Raw genomic sequence first — 13,057 nt, forward strand, 5'->3', positions numbered from 1 at the left:
GGGGGGGGGGGGGCACATGTGGAAGGAGCTGAGACTTTCTGGGGGGTCCTCAGTGCTCACCCTGTGGCCTCCCCCTGCTGCAGTCAGGGATCGTGCAGTTGCTGTGGGAGGAGAGCTCAGCCGTGGTGTACACCTGCAGCCTGGATGGGGCCGTGCGGCTCTGGGACGCCCGCTCGGGGAAGATGATCAGCGAGTACCGAGGGCACTCGGCTGAAATCCTCGACTTCGCTGTCAACAAGTGAGGGGGGAAGCCCTACACCCTTTCCCTGCTGGGTGGAGGGAGCAGGGGCAGCAGGGGCCTCCAGCCTCAGGAACAAAAATCATGAGCTGCCTTTCTTTTGGGTGCCCTGGGGTCTGGTCCCAAGGTGGGGGGACAGACCGTGGGCCAGGTGGAGAGTTGAAGGTCTCAAGGGGGAGCAGGGCAGATCAAAGCTGGGCCAGGGGCATTGGGTGAGGGATACCCAAAGCCCCCAGGCCCATCTCTGAGCCCTGTCTCCCCCCAGGGATGCCTCCATTGTGGTAACGACCTCTGGCGACCACCAAGCCAAAGTCTTCTGTGTCCAGCGCCCTGATCGCTAGGAGTGGTGCTGAGGGACAGTGTCCTGGCTCTGCCCACTGGCTCTTGTACAGAGGGAGAAGGGAGATGGGTTTCACCACCCTTCTCCAGTGCGTGCTTTGTAATTTTCCAGCCTGCCCTGCTTTGCCCTCACCATTTGGGGGCCAAGCCTGGGGTTTTGTATGAAAATGTCTTTTAATTATATAAATTATTTCACTTAACTGGATGCCATCCACTCTGCTTGTTGGGGGGAAGAGGACCTGGGGAGCTGTGCTCCCTCCCTCCTCAGGCATCTCCCCAAAATCCAACCCTGGCCTGAGGATCAATGACAGATGGGTTTATGCTGGTCTGGGTGGAGGCAGCCACCCCGCTCCTATCCTTCCCTGTTAGGGGGAATGAGGGGGTCAGAGTAGGAGGGAAGGGTGCAGATTGCTAACTGAGTGTAGGAGAATCCAGCTCTGTGCAGCCCAGGAATTCCCTAACACAACAGGCTGTTCACTCCCACTTCAGCCCCCAAGACAGAAATCACCACAAGTAATTTGCTCTGGGATTCAGTAATTATCCCCCTTGTGCCTGTGACTCCAACTACCCCTTCCAGGGCAAGGCCACATGCATTGACAAGCCAAAGCCCCACAGCTCCTTAAGATAGAAAGATCTCCTTTATTAATGAACCCCAACAGTATTTCTTCAGATACAGGAGTTTTGAACTCAAATATTCAGAAGAAAACAAGTTAATATTGCATTATTCTCATAAGAAATACTGCAACTTATTTCCGGTAACATATTGCAAAGCGAAACAGCTTGAAAAGAAAAAAAAATTAAAAAAGAAAAGAAATTAAGTCAATCAAACTGGAATTAAGGTTTTGTTTCTTGGAACGATCGAGTCCTCGCAAGCACAGCTCGTTTCTGCAGATTACTCCCCAAACTGTCGTACAAACAGACCCCGATTGCTTGAATTCCTTATGAGCCCACAGGAGGTGCAACATTAAAAGCTACGATTATCGGGTAGCAAGTGCCCCAACCTTCATCCTCCACGGCAGCCTCAGTGACCCTGGCGTTAACGGGTTGTGAATGTCTTCCCCCTGAAAGGATGCAGAAAGAGATCAGCACAGCCCCCCGCACTGTTCTGGGGTGCCCCAGGGTGGCTATGGGGCTTTTGGTGGGGCACATGCTTGCACTGAGCTCAAAGCCAGGCAGGCATTGCTGGTTCAGAGCTCACAGGTGTTTGTGGGTGCAAACCCACATCACAGGGCTGTGGGGAGGGGGTGGCTTTTGCAAAGGGGGCAACCCCACTGCCCCAGAGCAGAACACAAAGGGGACATGCCAGGATGCACAGAAAAAGACAGCAGAGGGCTCTGGGATCAGCAGAGGGTAAAGGACCCGAGGGAAACACATTCATAGAACTGGTCTCTTCCACACACTTTGCTCTGGGCTACTTTACTCACAAGAGGGAGTCCGCCAGCCACCATGGTGGCCCAGGAGTGCTCCTGGCCCCAGCCATCTGCTGGCCAAGGGCAGTCAGGCACTCCAGCCAGCTGCAGACGGACCAGGCAGCAGGAACCTGCTCCAACACCCACAAACCCCCGGGAAAGACCTGGCCACTCCCCCATGAGCTGGAGCTGCCCCCAGAGCCCATCAGCCATCTTTAATACAACATGGGAAAAGCCCCATGAATGCCACCACAGGCTCAGGGAGGGGGACAGTGGAGACACCAGGGCTCACAGAGCCAGGTATGAGCCTTCTGTCACAAAGGACCTGCCAGCACAGGGTCTGCCAGAGACCCAGCTCCTGCAAAGGACATGTAAGGCAGTGAACAAGCGTGGTGGAAGGAGCACAGGGGTCCTGGGAGACCAACACACCCTGATCCAGTCTTTCACCTCAAGGCACCCAGGCGAGCACCTCACTATGAAACACCCCCTTTCTCTCTCAGATGGGGTGCCAGCACATCAGGCCCTGGTCTGGTCACCCTCACAGCACCCCAGTCCTCCCCAAATAGGAGTAAGCCAAGCTGAGAAGGAGTGAGCTCATAGCTGGCAGAGAAGTCCAGAAAGCCAAGCCCCGCTTTGCTACTCACGTGATTGTTTTCATTTCTTTTTTCTCTGCGTCTGGACGGGCACGGTTCAGCACCTTGAGGAAATCCGATGTTTTCGCCCTCATACGCGTGTGAATATAGGCCTGCGTTTCAATAGGACAAAATGGGGACAGGTCAAGATCCTGTCTTCATAGCTGAGACTTCAGGATACGGCGTAGGAGCTGTCTTTCCACTCCTTGTTGGGAAAGTGCCTAGCTCTGCACAGCCACAATGCTAAGGGGACTTCAGGAGGCAACAGTGAAAATTGCTGCCTGAGCCATGGTCAAAGCCAGGTCTCTCTGACAGTTACCCTCATTTCTGTTCCCTGGAAGAAGGGAAACAAGATCCAAAAGGGAAAAATCCTTCTTCACTAATAGGATGGGAAGCAAACAGGCATTGCCTGCACCAAAGAGCAGGGACAAGGTAATGATGCATCACCTGCACCACTGCATGACTGGGGAGGGCAACACCAGGGCTGAAGCTACCCTGTATTCCCCAGCACCGTCCCCCCAGTACCTTTGAGCACTTGATGTGATAGTGCAGGTAGTCCCGGAATGTGTGGATCAGGTTTATGGTGTTGTCTCTGGCAGCAGCATTGGTGTGACGGGGGAACAGCACTGAAAGAAAAGGGTGACACATTAATAGCTCCCAAGCACTTGTGATTTTAAACACGGGGTTTAGCAGCACTTTCGCATGTCTCCCGCAGCAGCCTGGACGCAGCTGTGCACTCGGGAGGACACAGGCAAGGCCAAGTGTCCAGAGATGGCAGCACTGTAGGAAACTGCATGATGCTACTCCAGTGCTTGGGAGGAGAAAATGGAGGAGAGAGCTGGGAGGCAGACAAGTTCGGCCAGGCTGCTTAACTGATTTCAAGATCCAGTCTGCACTTTGATCTTGAGATCAGTTGTGGACCCCTGCCTGGCAGCTTGCCAGCCCCAGCAGAGCCAGACTTGGTCACGACAGGGGCCTGGTGGCTCGCTCTCCACAGGCTGGTGCGTGCTAAGTGTCACAGATCCAAGGACTGAAAGACCTTTTTGTCTGGGTGATGATCTCACCTGGGACTGTCAGATCTGATAACAGGGCAATCTCGTCTCAGCAAGAATCAAGTCTCACTCGATGTCCCAGAGCTGCCCTTAAACAGCCCTCCCATAGCTGACAAGGTTCCCTAACCTCAAGGCACCATTCCCAGCATGGGAGGAGGGCAGTGCTAACTTCACCTTCCCTCTGCAGTGTCTGTGCTGTCTCTGAGCTCCGAACTGCAGAAATGCCAGCCTGAGAGACCCTAATGGCACATCCAACCATGACCCTCAATTTCTCTGGAAGAGACCTTTCCCTTTAAACATGTCAGGGTTTGGACTCCTCAGCTCAGCCCTTGGCATTGCTGTGCAGGAGGAAGCAATGACTGCTGGCCAGCACCTCGGCAGGCAGGGGAAAGTGGGTCATCAGAGGTGGAGGTGTTTGGCCCAGAGCAAAGAAGAGCTGGAAAAGAACTCACTGCCCTGCTCCTGCTCTGAGTGCCTCTGCTGGTCAAGCACTATACAGGTGCCTGCAGCTGGACAAACTTCAGATACACTCACTTAAAGCCTCCCCAGAAGAAACCTGCAGTTTCCACAATATCACAGCAAAGCCTCCCTTCCCTTGCCCCCAGGTGCTGAACTTATTTTGTAGGCAGACACTAAATGGCTCACTGTCCGCTTCCACGCCTTCTTGCCCACAGCAGAGCTGAGGTGAGCTGATAGAGCAAAGGGACACACTGAAGGAGGCAGATAATGCAGAATGCAACTCCAGAGTCCCTTCAGCCCCACCTGAACACTCAGGGAAGGTGAATTCCTTTTTGTTTTTCATGCAGCAGCAGGAACACAACTCCTCCCCAAGCATCCCCAGGCCTGAGCTGCCTGCTTACCAAAGGTGATGTAGCCGATATTGTCGCCAATGGCTGCGTCTGTGTCTTTCAGCTCCAAGGGTGGCTCCCTGTGGCTGAAGAGCACCTGTGGGGCTGTGTGACTGGCCCGGCGACCCTCCTTGAACTCCTGAACAAGACAAAGCAAAGGTGAGTCCCACTGTGACACTCCAGCAACTGGGAATGCAAATATGGTTTTCTCCACTCCCACAAGGCAACTGAGCAGGTTTCCCAGCTTTCCCTGAATGGGCTGAGTCCATCAGGCCAAACCTCTGGAATACAATCCTTTTTCCCAGCAAAACCAGACCAAAATGCCTGGCTGTCCCAGGTTTACATGTGGCCCTAGCACAGCCCCTCAGATAGGGTAGCTTTCAGCATCACACTTCCTGCCATGGGTGTTTTGTGGAAGGGATACCTCAATCTGAGCAGGCACGAGACATGACACTCCTGCCCAAAAGTCAACACCATCAATGCTTTCAGCAGAAGCGGGCAGCAGCCATCACCCCAAAGGAAATTATCAGAAAGGGCTGTGAGGTCTCCATCGCACTTAGCGTAAAGGCTCTGCTGTTTGAGAAAGCATCTCCCACCAGGAGTTTTTGCCCAGGCATAAAGAAGCATCTATGAGGTTTGAAGCTCATGTGTGAAGCCTGCTCCTCCTAACACTTCTCTACACCTTGAGACCATACTTCCAGGCAGGGAGACCCCTTCTGCCAGGGAACCTCTCCAATAGCAGCATGACCCCCCACCTCACATGAAATGAACTGGCTCTGCATTTCAGGAATTATAGGACTGTCCCTACACAGGGCTAGGAAAGTCCATTCTCCTGCTCCAAGGCAAGGCAGCCACCCCTGTGCCTCACTGACCCCTAGCCCAACCTACACATCACCAGCCACCATCAGCCTCTCCTCCTTTCTGAGCACAGCTCACCCTGAGAAGGGGAGGAGGATCTGTGTCCCTTTTAGAGAAGCAAGACATTCACTGGGGTTTCCTTAATGAAATGCTTAGCTTGCACTTCTGCCTGCTTATGCCAGAGGGTGAAATTGTTCACACAGCTTCACTGGTTAGTTAATGGTCAGATTTTCTTCATGAGAGCCCAGATGAGCAACCACCATGCCTGACTGGGCTGCGTTATGCAAGAGCAATAGCTAGAGGGAAGGAGCCAGTGTGACTCAGAGTGGAAATTCTTGTGGCTGGGCAAGAGCGGGGTTTGTTGTTGTAAAATCCAAGAACTTGGGACATGGAGACTCTGGGACAGACACTGCCTTGAAGCTCTGCCACCTCCCCAGGAGTCTCACAAACTCCATTTTATTCACCTCCCGCCTCCGTTTTAAAAGCTGAATTCCAGGCTGTGGGATATGCTGGTGGGGAAAAGCCCAAATGCAGAGCAGATGCCCTGCTTGTAGTTAAAGATCACAGAGAGCAGAACTGTGAGGTAAGACTCCCATCACAACAGACCCTGTTCTATTGACCCCCAACACAGGTAAACTGGTATCCAGCAAACTGAGCCAGTAACTTGCTGTCCATGAGCCTGTCAACAGCATGGCCTGGCACCTCTGAATGGATGGGCTAAAGCTCCTCTAGCCCGGAACACCCTGCAGGGTCCTGCTCTATGGCCATGCCCATGTAGGAGGCTCCCCAGGTGCTTCAGCAAACACAAGGTGAGCTAGGTGGGCCAACAGCATGGATGAACACATGTATCAGCATGCACCGAGCCTTCCTCAGCTATAAGCAAATGTTTCCATCTTCATAGGCTGCACACAGTTGGTAACAGACATGCAAAATGTTCACTATGGGCCTCTGAATGCTTCCTGGCTAAATGGCAGTTGCAAAGGGTAACCATCACAGCATCTAAGAGCAGCCACACTGAACTGCTGAGTCCCTCTGCAGCATTTGAACATTAACATGAACAAGCTTTCATGTGAAGACAACTCCCAGCACTATCCCAGGCACGGCACATCGCCTCACTCCTCCTCCCTCTACAGCCTCCCCACCATGCTCAGCTCCTCAGCTTGCTGGTGACCCCTACACCACAGCTAGCTGCACTGCAGGGCCTCAGAATGGACACTGGTATTCATTGTGGTGTTTCTCATCTGTAACACGTAATATATTTGATTGTCCATATGAACAATTGACAGTAAAGATGCCAATGCAAGAGCACTGGATTAAAAAAGTACACCATCTATGCCTATTAATGCAGTTCTTGCCCCTCAGTGCAGCCTGGAGCCTTGCAAAGGATTTACGTGCATTAAACTGCCTATGAGCTCGCTTCAGCCTAACATCTGCTTGTTTAGCAATGCTGCTTCAAGCAAGAAGGCCTCTGAATCAAGGACCAGACCCTCTCCCTGTAATTCAGTTTCCATACCTGCATAAACACCTTTCCGATCACCACGTCATCGTCATCCTTAAATACCGTGCTGAATACAACTGTGACACGGTCCTTTTTTGCCTCAACATACCTGCAGGTGGGTGAGAGAGGAAAACCCAGCTGTGAATGGGAGCCAAGAAGTACAACTGGATGAGGGAGAAACTGCACGACAAGGTCAAGTAGATACAATAACCATGCACAGGCCCAACTGCTGAAAATTTCCCCTCCCTCGAGACAGTATTTACAGAGAGCAAAACATTTCTGTTGGGAGTGGCCAGTTCCTCTCCTGCATGCAGCCACAAGTGCTACCACTAACAGAGACTCTTGTGTAACATCCCTGCAGCCTGAGGGATAAGCATTACTCTCACTGGGTATTTCTGACAGCCCACGACAGGCCCTTATTACCCTGCCAAAGTATGGAGCAGTAGGATTTCCTGACTTTCCACCACAACGTATGGCTATGAGCAGGATCAGAGAGCACACAGACAGCTGTCTGACTCCCTGTGCTGCTTGGTTTGAACACTTACATTGTCTCATCGTCCCTGTAGTGGATGACAGCTCTTTTTTCTCCTTCTTTGCCCTCTTCCTGGAATTTGAAATACTTCTCAAACACTGAAGCAAAGCAGTTGCGCTTCAACATGCCGGCTTGGTGCACGATAGCATCCTTGTCTGCGGGAAGGTTCTCCAGGTCGTACAGCAAAGAGACATTGTAACCTGGGGAGGGACAGCCACTAACCTTAATAATTATGCATGGCCTTAATGAAGCCAGACACATTTTCCAGAAAGAGACACCTACAGTCCCACCTTTGTCTTAAGCCCCCCCAGAAGCCCCAGATGTGAGTGCTTCCCACTCCAAGCATCCCCAGAAGCCATGCCTGACCTTGGTGTGTGGCCATGGCAACGCTCCTGGGGCTCCTTCCTGAGCTCCCAGACACACGTGCTGGCTGAGCTGCTCCCAAGTTTCTGCAGTGAGTAGGAAGAGATGCTGTCACAGGTAACCATGGTTTTCCTGTGTCTCGAAGTGTCTTTGAGAAGAACAAAGACCCCAATCGTGAGGAACAGAAGCTTCCCAGAGGAGGGCTGCATCAAGAATTACAGCTTGTGCTGCAAGCTACTTCAGCCCTGATGTACCCGAGCCACCTTTTAAATTGCCATTCATTGTACAGAGCGCCTCAGATATCAAGGTCTTGAAGCACAGCCCTCATTTGAGCATTTCTGAGGCAACTTAAGTAATTTTGGAATCGCATTCACACACACAGAGTGTAAATGTTATCGCAGGGTTACCTGATTCAGGATTTACCAAGTAGTTTCCATAGACTTTCTTCAATACCTAGGAAAGAGATTAAACATTGAGAGCACGAGCTATCAGAGTTGTTTCCTTCTGCACAGCCCAGGCCATGTTCAGTCTCCATTTAGAAGTATCAAATTACAGCATCTACCTCCCTCTAGTCTAAGTGAAATTGGACAAATATTAAGTAATCAGCTTCTAGTTTTATTGGCTGCTCCCGCTCTAGGCAGAGCTCCCTGAGCCCCACTGACAGGGAATGCACTGCAGGACGGGAGACAAAATTGGAACTTTTTAAAGTTCTTGCTAGTCTTGAACTTGTGCGGGGAAGAGAACCCCTTCCATACACCTCACATCTTCAAAGGAGAACTGTCAGCAGAACTTGACACAACAGATCTGAGGGCTACAATCCTCCTCGTCACTCAAAGGCTGATGCAAAGTGTGCCCTATCCCTCTCTTCATGGAAAGGCAGGTTTAGAGCAGGGGTCAGAAGCAACACGGCTAGGTGACCACCTGTCCTGTCTCAACCTATGTCAAAGATGGGGATGGAAAGGAGTCTGCCAGGCAGCCCGGATGCCTCCCAGAAGCAGAGACGCCCACAGTACAGCATTTACTTCAAACAATCACTGCTGAATTTTACATCAATGGCAATTTTCAACTGAGCCATAGCTCTGTGTCAATGAGGGGGCCGGGAACAGGAGGTATTTCACGGAGAAGAACACAACAACGCTGTGACAGAACTGGCCCTCCTGGGATGACACCCACTATCAGGCAGAGAGGATGCATGGGCTGTCTGCATGCCAAAAGCTCGTCTCAGCAGAGAGCCTGCCTGCGTCCCTGCAGTGGCCCAGAAACAAGAACCCCACTTTATGCTCCTTACAGTGGGGTTTCACCAGAGACAGAGCAGAAACAAGCTCTGTCATCTTCAGGGAAGCACAGAAAGCAACGTTTGCTAACTGGTGATTTAAAAGTGTAATTTCTATTTAATCAGCACTCCCAAGGCAGTCCTGCAGAGATCCCATTTTCCTCTAAAAGCTTGGGAAGCTGCCTTCCACCACCACCGCAGTGGTGGCTGGTGCACAGTGGTGTCATCCACTCGCCCACCACAGTGGTTCCTCTTGGGATCACACACCGTACTGGTCCGTGCTAAACATGCTGGGAGGGCTCCACCATTTGGGCTGCCTGACTCTTGTTTGCCAGCAGCAGGCAGTGCTGCTCCTAGAAAGTTCTGCATACAGGAACCAGGAAAGCAGGATACTCAGTCATATTTATTCTGACTTTGGCAGGTCTTGCAGCAAGTCATAGGAATTCACTTTGTCTTCAAATCGCATGTTTCTCACCAGACTCACAATAAACTCATGGAGCAGTTTCCTTGTTTTCCTCCAAGGACAGACACCCAGGGGCAAAAGCTTCCTGAAGAGCCTTGGGTGAACCCCATTTGCTACCACACGGAGATTTGAAAACTGACTCAGGAACTGAGTCACACTTCCTGCCCTGCTGCCCAACCACAGCTCAGAGAGGCTCCTTCTTTCTACCATAAATGGCCCTGTGCAGCCCCGGCCCATTCAACAGGAACTGAACCTGCCGCTTCACACAGCAGCAGCAAAAAGGGAACCAGTCTGCACACACAGCAGGAGCCTGTCACTTGCTCTCAAGTGTAGTAAGTCAAAAGAGCAGTGCCGTGGCACTCCGGATTTGTCTTGGTGCCTTCCTTCACTCGTGGGCTCAGCACATCAGTCAGGGAAACTACTTCTATATGGTCAGGCCTTTCTCTCATTTGGACTTTCAAAATTAGCAGTGCCTTTTGCCTTTCAGGCTACGGGGCCATATACAGTAACTTCTTATTCATGGGAGAGCGTGAACACACTTTGCAGCAAAGTGGGCTCTGGGTTGGTGCAGGGCTGCTCCTTTGACAAGCCTGAGATGAGAGCACAGATGGTTCTCTAAGGGTTAGAGGTTAGATCCATCAACGTTGCAAGGACACTGCCCATGCTAAGACAGTATTTATAGGCTCAAGGCCCAGAGATGCTCACTCACCTCATCAGCACCGTGCTCCTGGAGTTCTTTGTAGAATTTCAGAGAAATACTGACCATCACTTTTGTCTTGTCTCCATTAGGGTTTGAAATATGGTAAAGGACTCCATCGAAGTCTATGAAGCAAGCAACAGAAATGTGAGGGAACAGGAACCAGTTTCTATTTCTGAGGAAGGTTTTCCCTACATGATCTAGGAACTGCATAAAGCGACAGTGTTCCCCCTACTCCAGCCCTCACACATACACCAATAGAGAAATCCATAATTAAGAAAAGTGATAATGTCATGTAGGGAGACTTGTTATCATTCAAAGGCCTGAAGCAGTTTCAATGCCTGTCCATCACAGAAAGCTTTAGTCTCATGTCATTTAGCACCCCTGGCAAATTTGCTTGTGCTCAATGCACAAGGATACGAACATGCAGAGACGGGAGCCTTCTGGATAGCCAGCACAAAGTGACTGACATGCCCACCGGGCCAGAGTTGCAGCCTAGAGGAGAAAACATCTCTGCCAGCAAAGGCAGCTCAGCCGCTGCCTGCTGAGACAGCTTCCACTTTGCTGCAGAACAGGCAGGGAGGGCAGGAGGCAGGGAAAGGCAACCCTCCAGCTAGCTAGCAAGCTCCACTTCCCCATGGAGCTCTGCAGCTTACACAGATTCTTGATAACAGAAGCAAAAAAATCAGTTGCTGAATGAACACTTGAACTTCCTTGGCACTTCTCATCCTGGAGAGCAAACTTCACGCAATGAATTCATCTTGCCTGTCACCTGGAGCCAGCTTTCTAACAACCCAAACCAGATGGTGCTAAAGACCTAACAACAAGTAGCATCAGGGGCAGGACTGGAGAACAGGTGAGGTAAAAAGGGAAGAGCTACATAGCATGAACACACCAAACAAAGCGCTGTCACCACTGAACTCGCTGCTGTGGGGAAAGTCCCAGGGAAGGCAGACAGACAGTGAAAACAGTGGGGCAGCCAGCAAAGCCCCAGCTCTGATGATGCTGCAGGGTGTCCACACCATCTGCCCCTGCATGGCTCTCCTCCCCCTGCAGCAGTGCTGGGTGAATTTGAGCACACCAGGCGTAACTGTGGGCAGACTGTTTGAGCCAGCCCTTTTTTCCAGAGAAGTCAAGAAAGCTGTGGAGCTTACCTGCGAACGTCACTTCTACTGCCTCTGGTTTATTTCTAAAAAGCAAAGACAACAAAGGAGGTAAATGAGAACTCAAACAGCAGCCTCCAAGCTGTGAAGGAAAGAGGATTAATCTCCAATGCCTTATTTCTCATAAGCAATTTCTCATAAGCAGCTCTACCTGAAAATCCTTCTATCTCCTGCTGTTCAACTAGCAGATAACCTTCAACAAGAGATCTTAGAATTCTCCCCACTCTTATAAGCACCAGTTTTACCCCAGATAATATAAAATAGGCTTTGAAGCTGGCAAAGATTGTTATTATTTGTAGTTTATTAATAGATTTTGAGATCACAGACTTACAGTTAGAAAAGTCTGAGAAAGCTGCTGATCACTAAGGAGTTTCTTTTAACAAGTGCATTCTTCGTACGGAACTGACATGATACAGGTTTGGGGACTGAGGCTGCAATACCAGTTCATGGAAGGGACTCAAAAGTCTGAGCATCCTTTCTGATGCAGTGCCCCCTTCATTCACAGCAGCTCTGCAAACACGTTCTCTGAACTCACTCGCAGAGAAGACTCCATCTCCAAGTTCAGGGCTAGGAACAAACCACAGAAGGAACCTTTCCAGATGTGCATTTCAACCTGCCTCACCACGTCCCTTCCAAAACACCCCAACACTATGCCAGCTACCTCTACAGGAAAAACTGTAGATCTGAGTTTGCTGTAACACTTCCTAGTGTGGTTTTTCAGCTCCCTGATCAGCAACAAAAGCACCTTGCAAACCAAAGGCACATTACGTCTTACACTGTGGGTATGGAGATTTAACAGCATCCTAACAAATCCTGTTTGCCAGTTTTGTTCATGATCTGTAGAAGACTAGGATCCTGTGAAAGATCTAATTGCTTCCGAAAAGTGATTTTGTTGTGACTGGCACTACAAAACTGCTTTGGCAGCTCTGAGAGGACTGGCATTAATAGGTCATTCTCCAACAGGGAGCAATGCAAAGGTACCTCCACAGCTGAGAGCAGGGCTGGAAAATGAGAACAGGATAAAAATGCCCATCTGCTACTGCTGTTTCATTGCATATCTCCACTTATTTTTCAAGTGGCTGATATTAAACAGAGCACAGGCTAATGCTGCTGCTAACAGAAATCTAGCCTCTAAAACAGTTTCTACGTATCCATCTGAACAAACACACTGAAATAACTACCCAAATCAAAGCCAGCCTATTGAGGGCAACCTTGTAGTCTCAACTATGCCGCTGCTGCCCAGAGACCAACTTCAACCATTTTGCCAGAACTTGCTCCGTCCACACACAGGTATGCTGCTGAGTACCGGCTACACCTCAGTACACACACAAAGAAAGGTGGGGGAAGCAATGACACGATATCAACTTTCCCTCAGCATACTCTGGAAAGGTTTTAATTATTTCCGCCCCTCACCCCCATACTGCTCTTCCATCAGCTTTTCTGCAGACAGCCTCATTTCTGGAAGCCAGGAATGACCATGACATGCTAAAACTTCAGTTAGGTAATGCAGGGAGACCAAGGCACTAAACAGCAACGATCTTGCTTGCACTATGCACTGGGTCAACATTTTACTCGGGTGGAAAGGGAGGAATTAACTCCCAGCCGGAGATCTTAAGCAGAAATGATGAGGTGTCACTGCTTCTTGAAAGTTATTAGCGTGAAAAGCAACAGTCCTTTCTGTTGGAAGGTCGA

The 13,057-nt window shown here is 50.5% G+C and overlaps 2 protein-coding genes across 2 annotated transcripts in view; one reads left to right on the plus strand and one right to left on the minus strand.

The window, feature by feature from the left end:
• The window catches only part of AAMP (angio associated migratory cell protein), a gene marked incomplete at its 5' end in the record, with an annotated part of 4,566 nt that extends 3,166 nt beyond the window's left edge, over window positions 1-1,400 (plus strand). Inside the window, 2 exons of the mRNA XM_026852484.1 lie at window positions 84-238; window positions 504-1,400. Coding sequence (XP_026708285.1) covers window positions 84-238; window positions 504-579 — 231 coding nt within the window. The remainder of the gene's footprint in view (window positions 1-83; window positions 239-503) is intronic.
• Window positions 1,197-12,821, minus strand: ARPC2 (actin related protein 2/3 complex subunit 2). The gene is made up of 10 exons (XM_026852485.1): window positions 12,779-12,821; window positions 11,357-11,485; window positions 10,215-10,327; window positions 8,177-8,222; window positions 7,420-7,606; window positions 6,890-6,983; window positions 4,531-4,657; window positions 3,144-3,244; window positions 2,631-2,731; window positions 1,197-1,638 (listed from the first exon to the last, which is right to left on the minus strand). The coding sequence occupies exons 1-10, from the start codon at window positions 12,819-12,821 to the stop codon at window positions 1,614-1,616; spliced, it is 966 nt and encodes a 321-aa protein (XP_026708286.1). The 3' UTR covers window positions 1,197-1,613.
• Between the last annotated feature and the right edge of the window lie 236 nt (window positions 12,822-13,057).

Source organism: Athene cunicularia, assembly GCF_003259725.1.
Source record: "Athene cunicularia isolate RWA chromosome 7 unlocalized genomic scaffold, athCun1 chr7_part1, whole genome shotgun sequence".
Lineage (NCBI taxonomy): Eukaryota > Metazoa > Chordata > Aves > Strigiformes > Strigidae > Athene > Athene cunicularia.